The 14,073-nt window shown below is 48.6% G+C and overlaps 1 protein-coding gene across 2 annotated transcripts in view; it reads left to right on the top strand.

The window, feature by feature from the left end:
• Positions 1-263: 263 nt before the first annotated feature.
• Positions 264-14,073, top strand: part of TSPAN15 (tetraspanin 15) — a 48,030-nt gene continuing 34,220 nt past the window's right edge. Inside the window, exon 1 of one of the 2 annotated variants that reach the window (XM_012723749.1) lies at positions 264-442. In XM_012723749.1, the coding sequence (XP_012579203.1) occupies positions 347-442 (96 nt within the window). In that variant the 5' untranslated portion in view covers positions 264-346. The remainder of the gene's footprint in view (positions 443-14,073) is intronic. The other variant, XM_004680818.2, reaches the window with a different exon arrangement.

Here is a 14,073-nt window from a genome sequence, read left to right as displayed (position 1 = left end):
GGCACCCCAGCGCCCCTCTGTACACGCTCCCCAAGCCCATCAACACAGGCGTCGCCAGAGCTGCAGGCAACCTCCTTTGCAAAACCCGGGCCCCCTCCCCGCCCTCGGCTCGCGGGTCGCGGGCTAAGGCCCGCCCCGGCCCGCCCTCTCTCAGGGCCTGGCCGTCTGCCTCGCGCCGATTGGCCACTGGAGCCGCTGGTTCCCGGCACGGGCTGTGATTGCCGCTGGCGGGTGTCAGTCCTCGGGCGGCTGCTGGTGGCCGGGCGGGCCGCCCGGCTGCTGCAGGTGGGGCTGCTCACAGTGAGGGACAGCCCAGCGTCCTGGAGGACCGCGCGGTGAGCGCAGAATGTCCCGCGGTGACTCCGAGCGGGTGCGCTACTGCGCGCGCTTCTCCTATCTCTGGCTCAAGTTCTCGCTCACCGTTTACTCCACGGTGTTTTGGGTGAGTGACCCCCGTTAGGGCTCGGGGAACCGGGTTGGTGGTGACACACTCCCGCCTACTCGCCAGCACGGGCTTGGGTTCAGACTTAGTTGTTTCTGGGAGGGCGCGGAGAGCGCACGCCTACCTCCTTGATCCACTTTCTGGGCCCCGGGAAATTCTGGCAGCCGGAGCTCAACCTGAATGTCAGGCGCCCCACCCGGGGCGTTAGAGCTGGTTGGCTACGCGGAAGGAGCGCCCTGTGGCACACCTGTGTGCACCTGACCAGCGGTTTGGTTTTAGGCGACCACTGCGCGCTTCGGGTGGTGGAGTAGGCCACCGTCACAACCCTGCCTGCCGGGTATTTCTGAGTTTGCCTCCTCCTCAGCCGCTGGGAGAGTGCTCAGACTTTGTGGTCTGGGCTGGGAGGCCTGGATCCTCGGTACTGTCCCCACTATTTCTTACCTATGCTCCTGAGCAAGATGCTTCCCCCACTGAGCCTAGGCTTCCTCTTTGGTGGAAAGAGAATGTTCTTTGTCTTGGCTGGGAGGATTCCACACTGGGAAGGTCTTTGGCGCCTCTTGGATGCTCAGTAACAATTTTCATAGCCACTGGATATTAGCTCCTCCTGTGTCTTGTTGGGATGGTACTGGCTGGACTTGACCCAGGCTTGAAGTCATGCTGCTATCACTTTCCAAGTTCAGGGATTTTAGGGAAGTTACAATTCTCTAGGCCACAGTGTTTCATCTGTCATCGGAGATGGTAATTATACTCAAAATTTAGGATGTCTGTGGAGATTGAATGAAATGGTTCAAGTTGAGTGCCCATCACCAGGAAAAAATTCAGGAAGTAGAGCTGTTACTTATTATTTCTGTCGGTAGTTGTATTGCTAGGAGCAGGGAAGCTAGACCCCCATGGTAAGATGACCCAAGAGATAGGATTTTTTTATGAAAATTTCAGAATAGGCTGCATTTCCATCTAGAAATTGGGACATCTTTCCACAGGCCTGCCCCAATCCTGCCATTCTAGAATAGTCACCTGTCCTCAGTATGCCTCAGAACTGACTTGCCTCGGGGACCCAAGGTGGGGGCGGGGGTTGGGGGTTGGCGGTCCACTACATCTATCCCACTCAAACACTGCTGTCACCTCTTCAGCCTCTCATTGGGCCTATTCTGCTACATGTGCCATCAGCCTTGGCTGTCCGTGTGACTGCTCTGCAGATGTGACCTTCCCTGTTGATCTTGTCCCAAGGGTTCCAGACACTGACCTTTTCTGTTACAGCTCATGGGGAGAGCTTAGGCAAGTTTCTTCCTTCTTAGGGGGCTGAAGTTCACTAACTGACTTACCCATCTAGGAAAGCAGGCTGAGCCCAACCGCCCGCCCATGTAATATTTTGGCTCTGAGTGATGTGGCCAAGCTACCAAGTACACTTGGGAGATAAAGCCTGGACTGTAGTGAAAGCTCCAGGGAGACAGAATGTTGTCTGTGGGGTCGGATGGTATGATTTGATTTGAGCTAAAATTCTGAGACTCAACTAGAAAATTAAAAAAAAAAAGAAAACAAACAGACACACACACAAAACTACAGATAGATTATCTGTAGAGGTGCTTATTTAAACTTGCTTACATTCCCCAGGTAATTCTAGTGTGTCTTTGGGGTTGAGAACTACTGGGCTAGATGGCTTCATAGAATCCTGGATTCTGATTCTGGTATTTTTTGCCTGTCCAATTGCTTTTCTGGCCTCCAAAGTTCAAAATTAAAAGAGTGAAGGCTAAGGGTGATGAGGGACGTGGAGAAGGTTGGAAGATAAGGGAAGACCAGGAATCGGAAGGTGGGGAGTAGCCCCCACCTCTTAAGCTTCTGCTTTTACCCTTTCTTCATTATGTAATTTTCTTAAAATGACATGACTTTTTATTAATCTTAATTTTCCTTCCATAAAATGGACTGATATCTTGGCCCATGTTGATTGTTTTGTTTTTACTTTTTTTAATATAATAGTTTATTTTTACATCATTTTGTAAAAATGCATTTTTCCATCTCAGTTGTAATCCCCGTGGGTTTCTCATCACCAAATCACCCGTGTGCCATCACCATAGTCAAGTGCATTTCCCTCCCCCACTGTGTTTGATCCCATTCCCCACTCCACCCCCATAAAATGTCTCTGGTATATAGCTGTTCATTATTATTATTTTCTCGCCTGGTCTGTTATACTCCTGCTATGAATGAAAGCATCCGGTATTTTTCCTTTTCTTTCTGGCTTATTTCACTAAGCATGATCTTTTCCAGCTCCATCCATGTTGCTGCAAAAGGCATGTGTTTATTTTTTTTTTGGTTGCTGAGTAATATTCCATTGTGTATATGTACCACATCTTTTTAATCCAGTCATTCACTTTTGGGTTGTTTCCATGTCTTTTCAATTGTAAATAAAGCAGCAATAAACCCCATGTTGATTGTTTTTAGGATTAGTGATTTGGGAACAGTGACAGGTGGACAAGCCAAGTGCTATACAAAATAAAGCCATGCAATTAAAGCAAACTTTGAACTCTCAAGACCCTGTTTTTCCATTGTCCCCTGCAGCCCTGAGAGAAGACCTTCCTAAGATCCCTTTTTTGCTTCTCTTGGGGCAGTGAGAGACTCAGAATTTGAAACACTTTCTCATTAGCCAGTTGAAATTGCCTTATTGAACTCCAGCTTCCTATCTCTCTAAGTATTTCTTCTCAAAATTTCCTCCTCCATTCCAGGAACTGAACCACATATACCCTCAGCTCCAGGTGCTGGAATTTGTATAGAGGGTGGAGACCTATGTGAATACATCATTTGTCCTGGAGCTCAATCACTGTTCCTTGGAAATCATTACAGAAAAGCCCATGAACTTAGGTGCCACCTCTCAGGAGAAGCAAAGCCAAAGGTTACTTGCTTTATTAGCCCAAGTACTAACATTCATCTCAGTCCTCACCTCTGGAAGAAGCCAGAAGTTTTACCATAGCTATGTAGCTTCCATAAGACATTTTTGCTTTAACTAATTATCACATAAGCTATACAAGAACGTTGTACATAATTTAAAAGCACAGAAGAATAGTCATTGGTGCAAGCTTTTCTCCTATGCCTCTCCCCTGTCCAGAAGGACCTCTGTTAGAGCTTCTTGTAATTCTTTTTTAAAAAGATTTATTTATTTATGCATACAGAACTGGGGTACAGGTCAGAGGTGTTGGTGGGGTGGTGGTGAGAAGATTCACCAGAGACAGAGTGGAGAGTGGAACAAGCAAATGAACTGAAATACACTGTTGAGGGGCGCAGCAAGTTGGCTAGGAGAAGTCTGCCACACCATGTGGGTCAGCTCCCTGGCCGGGAATTGTACTCATGCTGCAGTGGCTGCTGATAGCTTCATAGTGCTCCATTGCGCCACCAGGAAGGGCCCTATAATTCTTTTTTTGAGATATCCTAGGCAGTGGATGCCTTGTGCACAAATGTAAATGTATTTTTAATTTTTTTTTGACATAACGAGCATTGTTTATGCAGTTCTTTTCTTATCTTTCACTTGAGTTGAAATCCATGCAGATTTGGGAGTTCTGTTAGGAGCTTTCTCTTCTGTTTAATGGCTGCAGAGAATTCACTGGAGTCTATGCCAACATTTCTCTGATTAGTCCCCAGCTGGGGAACTCAGGTTGTTTCCAGTCTTTAGTTACTGCAAACAGGGCAGTGAACATCTTTGAGTCTCTACAGGGTGATTTCTACAAGTGGAATTTGCTGGGTTAAAGGGTTTGTGAATATGTAATATACATAGAAAATTTCACTAATCATAAGTGTGTATAAGTGATGTTTTACAGAGTGAACACCCCACATAGGAAGCTCCCGGGTCAACCAGCAGGCTGGACAGCAGAAGCCAGAAGCCCCCATGTGCCACCTTCCCTCCCAACTGCTGCTGGCACTGCTGTTGGCAAAGAACAGCTTTTCCTGGCTTTGTTGGTGCATTTAAAACTTGGACAGATTTTGATAAATTCCCCTACATGGAAGTTATGCCAATTATGTTTCTTCTGATGGATTTTTAAAACATACTTATTTTTAAAAGAAGACTTTATATCACTACTACCAAGGGAAAACCTGTGTTTCCCCGTCAAAAAATAGCAGTCAATGGTAATAGTAAATATAACACAGGGAAAGCAAAATGTCTTTATTAAATCCTATTTAGATATTGTGAGCCTGAGGCTTCCGAACCCTTTGCTCAAAAGCCGGTTAACAAGAATCTGAGAAGCTTAAGACAAACTGGCACCGAAGCCGGATTTGTTTCTTGATGCCATTGGAGGGATCTTGGGGAAATGAACGGTGGAAATTCTTCTGGGTCTCTGAGTCAGTATGAACATGACCTTGAACCACTTATGGTGCTTTCCTCTCCCTCACTTGGGGGATCCGGGGTGGGTGTGTTTTGGGGTCACCCAGCAGAGCTGGCATGGCCTTCTCCTCATCCCTAGCTCTGCGCTCCTTCCAGTCGGTCACTGAAGCTGTTTCCAGGAGAAATGAGCTCACGCGGAGACACTTGGAACCTCTTCTTTCCACCAGGCAGGGTGATTCATTCCGACACATGTGCCCTCAGCCCACTGGGGACGCACCTCTAATTTTAGCACTGACCACAGGGTATCCTAGAGATCCATTTACATGGTTTTCCTTGCTGGACTGTGGGCTCCTGAGGGCAGGAGTGTGGCTGATTCGTATCCTCTTGCAGTGCGGGCTGGGGTTGCTGTGCTGTGGTGGCCCAGCACACTGGGTCTTCGGAGCAAGAAGCTGAGACAGAGGCTTCCGGCTCAGCAGATGAGCTGGATGTACAGCCCACAGTGGTCAGGTTTGGTGAGGCCTTGAATGTACAACGTGGGCTGTGCTGATCATGTGGAGTGGGCTGTGCTGATCATGTGGACACTGGCTCTTAGAAAGCAACAATCCTGTTGCCTTGACAACAGATAGGGCTCCCAGCTGAGTGAGGGTGTCAGAAGAAGGTGGGGGTAGTACTTACTAGTCAGGAAGAAAAGGGTAGTGTGCTGAGTAAGGAGGTAGCAGTGGGTAGTTGGTGGAGGTAATGAATGCCAGAGGCAATTTTAACTTGTCCACTGGTACCTTGGCCTGAGATTCTTTGTATTTCCTAATAGTTTGATGGTTAAGAGTGTAAATGCTGTACCAGGCTGCCTGGGTTCAAATCCCAGCTTAAAAGTTGAGTGGCTTAGATACTAACTTCTGTTGCCTTGTCTGTAAAATGGGCTACTTACCTACCCATTAGAACTTACTGGAGAGTTGCTGAGAGATGGGAAGGGCTTAGAAATGTCTGTCACTACCTCAACCATTTGAAGATTATTGTTCTTTCCCTGTGTTCTCTATTCGTCTAGATACCTGCAAACCTTAGACTGAGAGTTAGAAGGGCCCCTAAAGATAACTCTGGTGTGACCCTTTCACTTTACAGAGGCCTGGAAGAGAGGAAGTGGATGGCCTGACATCCCATGGCAAGTAGTGACAGAACAAGAGTAGGACCCCGATTGCCTGGCTCGGTTCCTCACTGGGTCATCTGACCTTCACTATTCCTGCACCCCCCCCCCCATGATCACTTCCGGTGTCAGGGCTCCGGCTGTGGGTGGAGGACATTTCTGGAAGGAACCAGGTACCTGGATGCTGCTAAAGCACTAGATGAAGCCAGATAGAAAAAAAGTAGATTTGATTTCCAGCAGGAATTCTAACTTTGGAAAAGAACTTCATTGTCGCTGTGAAAACAATAGGTACACATAGTTAAAAAAAAAAATCCAAGCAATTTAGGTAAGTACAGCAAACCAATAAAATTTACCTTCAGCACTGTTATACCTCTTCAGAGGTCCTTGCACACATACATTATTTCCTTAATTTTATTTTTATTGTGCTCAATTCATTGTCCAGGTCTGTTTTCCTTTTGTTTCAGCTAAACATTTCCAAAAAAAGTAGTGAAACTTAAGCAGACTGTGGGTGCTAGCGGCCTTCATAATGGAGAACAGGTCACTGGGCCTCGTGGGCTGTCAGGAAAATCTGGACACAATGGAACTGGGCTCTGGCCTTGGGCACAGAGAGGCACTTCCCCTCCCCTCAGACAGAGAGGCGCTTCCCCTCCCCCTCAGACAGTGGGCCTTTAACATCCCAGGGAATTAGGGCTGTTGTCCTGGAAGGGACTCAGAGAATCTTCCAGTACACTGATTTTACAGGTGAGCAAACTAAGACCCTACAAAAGTGTCTTTGCCCTTCCTCTAGACCTCTGTGCATGACCCCTTCTCCTGGAAGAGGGGGTTGTTTTAAGCTGTAGACCTGGAGTGGACCCTGGCTGCCATTGGGAGTGTGTTCCTGAGGAGGAGGAATAATTACAACCTGCCCTCCCTCCCTGCCCGCTGCTCTTTTGTCCAGGTGACTCACAGTGCCAACCTGGGGTGGGGCTCAGAGTAAACTCAGATAAGGAAGTGATAATAAAATTTCTGTACCAACTGGTTCCACATGCAGGAGAAAGCTGTCTTGGGGTAAGCCCAGTGCTCAGGGGATTTTCTAAAGAACTTTTGGATGTGAGTAGGTTTGAATTGACATCTTGGACTATAGGAAAGTCTAGTCTTGATTTTGCTGTTTTCTCCAGGGTGGGGATTTTTTTGTTGTTGTTTACTCAGTCAACAGATACTTATCTGTTAGCTACCATATTTGCTAGAGACTGTAATAGGTGCTAGGAAACAACAATGAACAAGAAGACTCAGTCCTGGCAGAGGAAGACAGACCAATCAGTAAATAAACAGAGTGATGGGTGCTTCACAGGAAATTAGGGAGAAAATGGGGCAAGGTGGGACTTCCTACTATATAGGATGTGGTTAAGGAAGTCTTTATGAGGAACTCATGTTCCAACTAAGATGCAAAAAGTAGGAAGGAGCTAGCCATACAAAGACCTGTAGAGCACCTCGTAGATAGTGGTAGCAGTCGTGCAAAAGGCCAGTCTCACTAGAGCAGGTGACGATGCACTGAATTCAGGCATACAAGGGTATGCCTCCCCTGTGGGTACCCTAGAGTACAATGGGAAGGCTCCTACAAGATGAAAGATACAAACGCACCAAGCATACTGTAGTGCTTATCCCAAACCCCTTCTCCAGGTGCCAAGACTAGTCTCAGAACGTCACAGAACCTGTCTGTGATGATCCATGTCATGTGGCCCACAGTCCAGGAACCACTATGTAGGAAGGGCCTATTTCTGGAAAAGGCCACATGCACACCCAAGGAATCAGACTTCCTGGCCCAAGGGCATGGCCACAGCCATTTGCTCTAGACATGCAGAAAGCAGCTTCTTCCAGAAGTTCTCATCACATCTTATGTGCAAGGCTCCCCAATAAATCTCCAACCTCCCATGGACACCAGGACCCCATGTGCTCGATGCTTTTGCACTTTCACCTTGCAGGTTCTTCCCACTGCATTCTAGAGTGCCAACTTCTGAAGCTGGCCCCAGATTCTGAGATGAGCTCACCTCCTGAGGTCAAACGACAGGATCTTGCAGGTCACTGGACCTTACCTATGGCTCTGGATCTCAGCACCTCCTGGCTTAGGGGATTTTACAAAGGACACATACCCAAGCCCATTCTCAGAGCTGATTCTATAAGTCTTGGGTGGGGCTTCACATGAAGCTGGAGTTACTGCTTGAGCGCTGTCACTATGAGGGAATTCTATGGTTCTGACCCAGTTTCCAAGCTGACTTCCTCTTTAGCTGAATCCTGAATGATGTGCTAACCCCTTTCCTAACCCCTGATGATCTGCATTATCTCTGTGGGCCTGGGGAGTTAGTACACTGCTAAGCGAGTGCTCCCCAAAAGGGAAAGAGCGCTCTAAGCAGGGTCAGTGGGAAGACCTCAGTCTGGGAGAGGAAGGCTGGTGGATGTGGGCGATCCCAGACTGGAGGTGTGGGGGAGGAAAGGGAGTTTCTGCTTCTACAATTTTGTTTTCCTTTGCAGAATTCTTTTATCAGTTCTACAGACTAACACTTCTCTGCAGTTACTGTTGAACTTGAAGTTTCACATTTTTCCCCTTTAAATTACATGTCTAGTTGACACCTACTGATGTGTTGTTACCAGGTTGGAAAACTGGTGTCATCTCTCAAGTAGCAGCAATGTACGGAGTTCCAACCCCATAGGACACGTGGGACAGCTGGTGGGGGAACAGCACAGAGGTGAGATGAACTTGGCTGGGGCCAGGTGATAAGTTAGTGGTCAGATAGTGGAGGATGGGACTTGGCTTCCATCCTGACTACTGGGCTCGTAGTGGGTAGCTGGTGGCTGTCACCCCTGCTGTTCTCTCTACACCTTGACTTCCTACTAAAAATATATATATATATATATATATATGTGTTCATGTCCGAGAACCCGTGACTCTGACCTCATTTGGAAAAAGGGTCTTTGAAGATATAATTAAGCTCAGAACCTTGAGTTGAAATCATTCTTGATTACCTGATTGGGCCTAAATCTAATGATCAGTGTCTTTATAAAAGAAAAGCAGAGGAGCTTTGCGATAGAAGAGACAGACAGACAGAGAGAAGACCATGTGAAGACAGGCAGACTACCACGAACCTCCTGGAGCCACCAGAAGCCGGAGGACGCAAGGGGAGATTTTCTTCTAGAAACTCTGGAAGGAGTATGGCAATGAAGTCTGGGATTCAGACACTGGCCTGCAGACTTGTGAGAGAATACATTTCTGTTATTTTAAGTCGCTCAGTTGGTGGCCTTTTTTTTTCTCCATGTATACCAAGAGACAGAAATTAGGAATATATTCTGTCCTGAACTAGACTGGCTGACAGTAAACGTAGCCTCTTGTAAGGGGGAGGTGGAAGGTGGAGGGCCCAAACCCACAAGAAAATCTATAAAGGCATGCCCAGGTAACCAATGCTTCACCAGGTTGCTGGAAGGATCCTGAATATCTCTTGCCCTACTGTGGGCTGGGGTAAAGCTGAGAGGGAGCGGCTGGAGGCAAGAGTGGGCACGGTGGGGACGGAAAGAGGATGTGGGCCACCCTAGCTCCTCCCCTCCAACAGGGGCCCCTCCAGAGGCGCTGCCCCTGCCTACCCACGCATGTCGAAAGCTACTGTTTATAACGGCTCTCTTAGGGGCTTCCCTTCTGCTGGGAGAGCCTGATTAAAAAGTGGTTAAAACGGGAACGGGACGTAAGTTAGTCTCAGGAAGGATTTTCTGGTTCTGAAAGTTAAATGCCAAGTGGGACTATTAGCATCTGGAATTCCCTAGCAATCTTCAGTAGTAGGCAGTTAGGGCGAGCTTGGACTACCAGTTGGGCCTACCATTAAAGGGATGTGTGTATCTGCTGCAGCCCCTTCCTTTCAGAGGGGAGCAGAAAGACCAGCCTGCACTGCAAGTGTTGCTTGCTTAAAATTGTGGCAGTGGTGAACCTGCATCATTCAGGGGGACAGTGAGCGCTCCTCGGGTGTCTGCCCCTTTGTCATCATGTTGGCCGGCATGTGGGTATCACATGCTGTAAACAGGACTGATGCCAATCTGGGGACTGCGGCTGCCATGTGACATCCAGGACCAGCCCTTTCCAATTGACCACAAAGTGCTCAGGCAGTGGGGCCCCAGTTCATTCCTCTGACGTGGTTCTGGTCAGTCTCTGACCTGAAACCCCTAAAGATTTTATTTATGCATGCATGCAGAATCAGGGTACAGGCCCAAGGAGCAGGGGCTATGAGAGGTTTCACCAGAGACAGAGTGGGGAGCAGAGCAGGCTGATGAAGTACACTGCTGAGGGGAGCAGCGGGCGGGTCAGGAGAGGTCTGCCACGCCATGTGGCTCACCTCCGGGGCCGGGGCTCGAACTCACACTGAGGAGGCTGTGGCTAGCTTGCAGTGCTGAGCTCTAACCCATAGTGCACCAGGGAGGGCCGACACTCACGGAATCCTAAGCGTGCTCAGGACAGTGATGGGCATTCGGCCTGTGGCTCCCCAAAGACTGGTAGGGCCATTTAGTCAGCAGGGGAGCATGAGGCACTGATCTCCCATAGATCTCAAGGGGATGAACTCACATTCAGAGCGTAAACAAGATGAGGACAGGAGTTTTTCCATAGTTCTGAAGCAAGAGGGGGCTTGCTTGTGTCAGTCTTCTCCACGGGGTCTCCCCTGGTGCTGGCCTTCACTTAGGAGGAAATTTTTCCCTCTGCCATCAGAAAGTACCCCAAAGCTGCCCCCTAACTAGTCTGTTTTCACCTTCTGCTTCTTCCCCTCTTGTGTTTTTAGAACTAACGGCTGTCAAGCTCTTCCTATGGACTGGTACAGCCCTTCCTGTGTGCTGTGGACCGAGTTTTCTAGACAGCAATCTCTTTCTCGTTCTCACAGATTTCTCACTTCCTTCCTGTCCCAGATGCTCTTCCTCAGAAACATGTTTCTCTAGGGAGATGAGCTGTTTGGGGATGAGTTGTTTGTTCACTGGCCTGTCATTTAGTCGTTCACCTAACATTCCCTAAGCACACAGGGCTCTCTAATTCTCCCCAGGACTCCACTGGAAGAGGAAGGGCCCCGGAGTGGGGACCAGCTTCTGGTAGCCGGGGGTCTGGACACCCTCTGTGAGAAAGGAGGGAGCAGGCCCAAAGTGGTGCAGGTACCTGAGCCCATGTCTGCTCCTGGTTCGCTGAGCTGCAAAAAGACAAAAATGGGGCCAGCACCACTGTCCTTTGGTGTCCATTGCTGTTTCTAAACATTTTTCTTTTAGAAGATATGCCAGAGTGTGGAACTCTTGCTTCTGCTGAGGGAGACAGCTTGCGGTGGAGAGAGACCGGGTCACAGCTACTGACCAAAGGCTAATTTGCTGTGTGACGTTGTGGGAGTGACAGCCCCTCTCGGGGCCTGATTCCCATCTGCAATTCAAGGTTAGGGGTTAGGCTGGAATAGAAGCATCACCCCCACATTGGGGGCAGTTAGGATGAGACTTCCAGTTGGGGCCTGACTGGTTACTCCTGTTAGTTCCCTGGGATGATTTTAGATGATCCATGGGAATCATCTAAATCATTGTGGAATATTTTAAAATTGAATACCTATACATTAAGTATAATGTATATTAAGGAAAATAACTATGATCTCTAAGCTGTGGTTTCATAGATGTCAGGAGGCTAAATGAAGGCCATATTTTAGTGAGAAAAGTCAGTCCATTTTAAGGCAAATAGGGCTTAGCCATATCACAGTGTTTGTATCTGCTGTTTACAGGTAGCCTAGGGGTCCTCATGTGCTACAGCACGTGTGGTTTGCAAAGATGTCTCCCCATCTCACAGCATCCTCTGGGTGACCGTTGGGCGGGAGTTACTATTCCTGTTCAGCAGCACCAATGCCCAGGGAGGGCAGGACCTGTCCAAGGTCACCAGCTCCTCAGTGGGAGTAACTGCAGCTGGCGCGTGCCCTTTAGCCCCCATCCGCTAGCCCAGCTCCGAAGGGATGTGGCCAATCAAGGTCACAGTCACTAGGCCTCACAGCTGGCGCCTGCACTGGGGCTTCATGGTGACGTTGCCTTATTGTGTGTGTTTTCCCTCATCCTGATTTTTTTTTTTAAAGATTTATTTATTTATTCGTACAGAACTGGGGTACAGGCCAGAGATGCGGAGGGTGAGAAGATTCACCAGAGACAGAGTGGGGTGCAGAACAGGCAGATCGACGAAGTACACTGCTGAGGGGAGCAGCGGGCGGGTCAGGAGAGGTCTGCCACGCCATGTGGTCACCTCCGGGGCAGGCGGGGATCGAACTCATGCTGAAGTGGCTTAAGCCTCTTAGTGCTGTGCTTTAACCTGCTGCGCCACCAGGGAGGGCCACATCCTGATTTTTATAAAGCAGAGGAGGGGACTTAGGCGAGACTGACCCTCTCTCCTTTTCTCCTGGCCCCTCCACCAGGGATTGACTGGTCCTGCTGCCTTGGGGCCTTCCTCCCTAGGTTCACTGCCTATGTAATAGGGAGGTTCCTGGGGCAGCATGTAGTTAGCCCAAGTTAGCAGTTACTGGAACATCTGGTTGGGGCATTCATTTCAGGCCAGAGGAGCCGATCCGCCCCCAGCATCTGGTGAGCGGTTCCTGGCCGTGGTCACTGAGACTTCCTACAGGTCAGGAAGACTCAGACCTGTAAACAGCTGTCTCCTCGGAAAGGCTGGAACTTGGGTCTTGCTTGCTTTCTCCACTTTTTAATAGCAGAAAACACCCCAACCAGAATCAGTAATTTTAACATTTGGCCATATCAGAGTAAGTTGCATTAATCATGACAATTCACCTCTGATATCCCAGCTTGCATCTCCTAAAAAATGCTTGACTGTAATCACATTAAGCTGATGATGGGCTTCAGAATAGGGTCCTTGGGTCCCTCTGAGAAAGTTTTTGGCAATGATTCCCCTCAGTGACATGCAGTGAGTTTATTAAGGAAAGGCTGCATTTTAAAGGTGTATTAGGAAAAAGAGAAAGATGGGGGTGGTGCAGGGGGAGCGGAGAAAAGAAGGGCCCGCATAGGTACAGGTGGGCACACTTAGGGGCAAGAGCTTTATTTTGCTAGAGCAAGTGGTGTCCTTATGTAGCGTTCTTTGGGGGGTGATTCATTCCTTTGTGGTCTGGATGGGTTTGGGGTCTAGATGGGTTATTTTTCTAGAACAAATAGTCCTTTCTGAATGCCACCTCTGCTCAGATTCATGAAATTACTGTGGAATTCATTGCTTTGAGGTCAGGTTGGGTTGGTTTTCTGTAACTGATAATCCTTCCTGCCCCTACCCTGGATACCTGGAGACTTCCATAGCCAGTTTGGTTTAAGACTCGTTAACCATCCCTACCTCCAACCTCTGGTTCTTTTCCTTGTGAGACTTTCCATCTACAATTGTTAACTCTACACTTCCATCAAACACAACACCACTATGATTCCTGAGAACACCAAATCCATATTAAAACTTCTCCAATCATCTTTGAGAAGTTTCTCATAGTGCATTTGAAAAGATCAGCATCCAACATCACACTGCATGCATTGCATTGGGTTCCTTTAGCAAAAACGGCCTCCCGTGCACCTGAAACAATCTCCAAGGCTCTGTTGCTCTAGGTTTAGCATTCTGGAAGAGACTTGCTGTGCACTGCCTGGTTCACCAACACCTACCGGGGTCTTGTCCTCTTTTTGCTTAGAGGAAATCCAGAAAGTAGGTAGAAAAACACTTGCTGGGCTTGGAAGTGGCGTGGAGCTGTGGGGATCCTTCAGGCATCCTCTTTCCCTTGGAAGGAAAGGAGATCTACTCGGAGACTAGAAGCTGCCCCCGGGGGCCCTTGAGTGTCCGCCTAACCACCAGCTGTACCACTGGCCTCTGTGAGGTGTCGGGGGAGGTGCTTTGGAGCACGCAGGACTCGGCTGGCCGCCACAGTCTGCTTGGGGACCTCAGGCTGCCCTGGGCTGCCCGGTCACAGACCCCCTGTAGGCCGTGTGCACCAGTTTTGGGAAATCAGCGGGGCAAAGTGTGGGAGGCTCTCTGTACCTGAGCCCTGCTGCCTGGGTGATCACTGAGGGTGGGGACAGGAGAGGTCTGTCTCTTAGGCAAGGCTAGTTGCTGGAGAAGTCCCAAATCATAGATTTTTTAATTAAGGTATGATCAGGGAAAATGTTAATTAAACAAATTAAACCCACAGAAAAGTG

Source organism: Condylura cristata, unplaced genomic scaffold, assembly GCF_000260355.1.
Source record: "Condylura cristata isolate star-nosed mole 26May11 unplaced genomic scaffold, ConCri1.0 scaffold00011, whole genome shotgun sequence".
Lineage (NCBI taxonomy): Eukaryota > Metazoa > Chordata > Mammalia > Eulipotyphla > Talpidae > Condylura > Condylura cristata.
The sequence above is the reverse complement of the archived record's forward strand: the minus strand, read 5'-3'. Positions and strand labels throughout refer to the sequence as shown.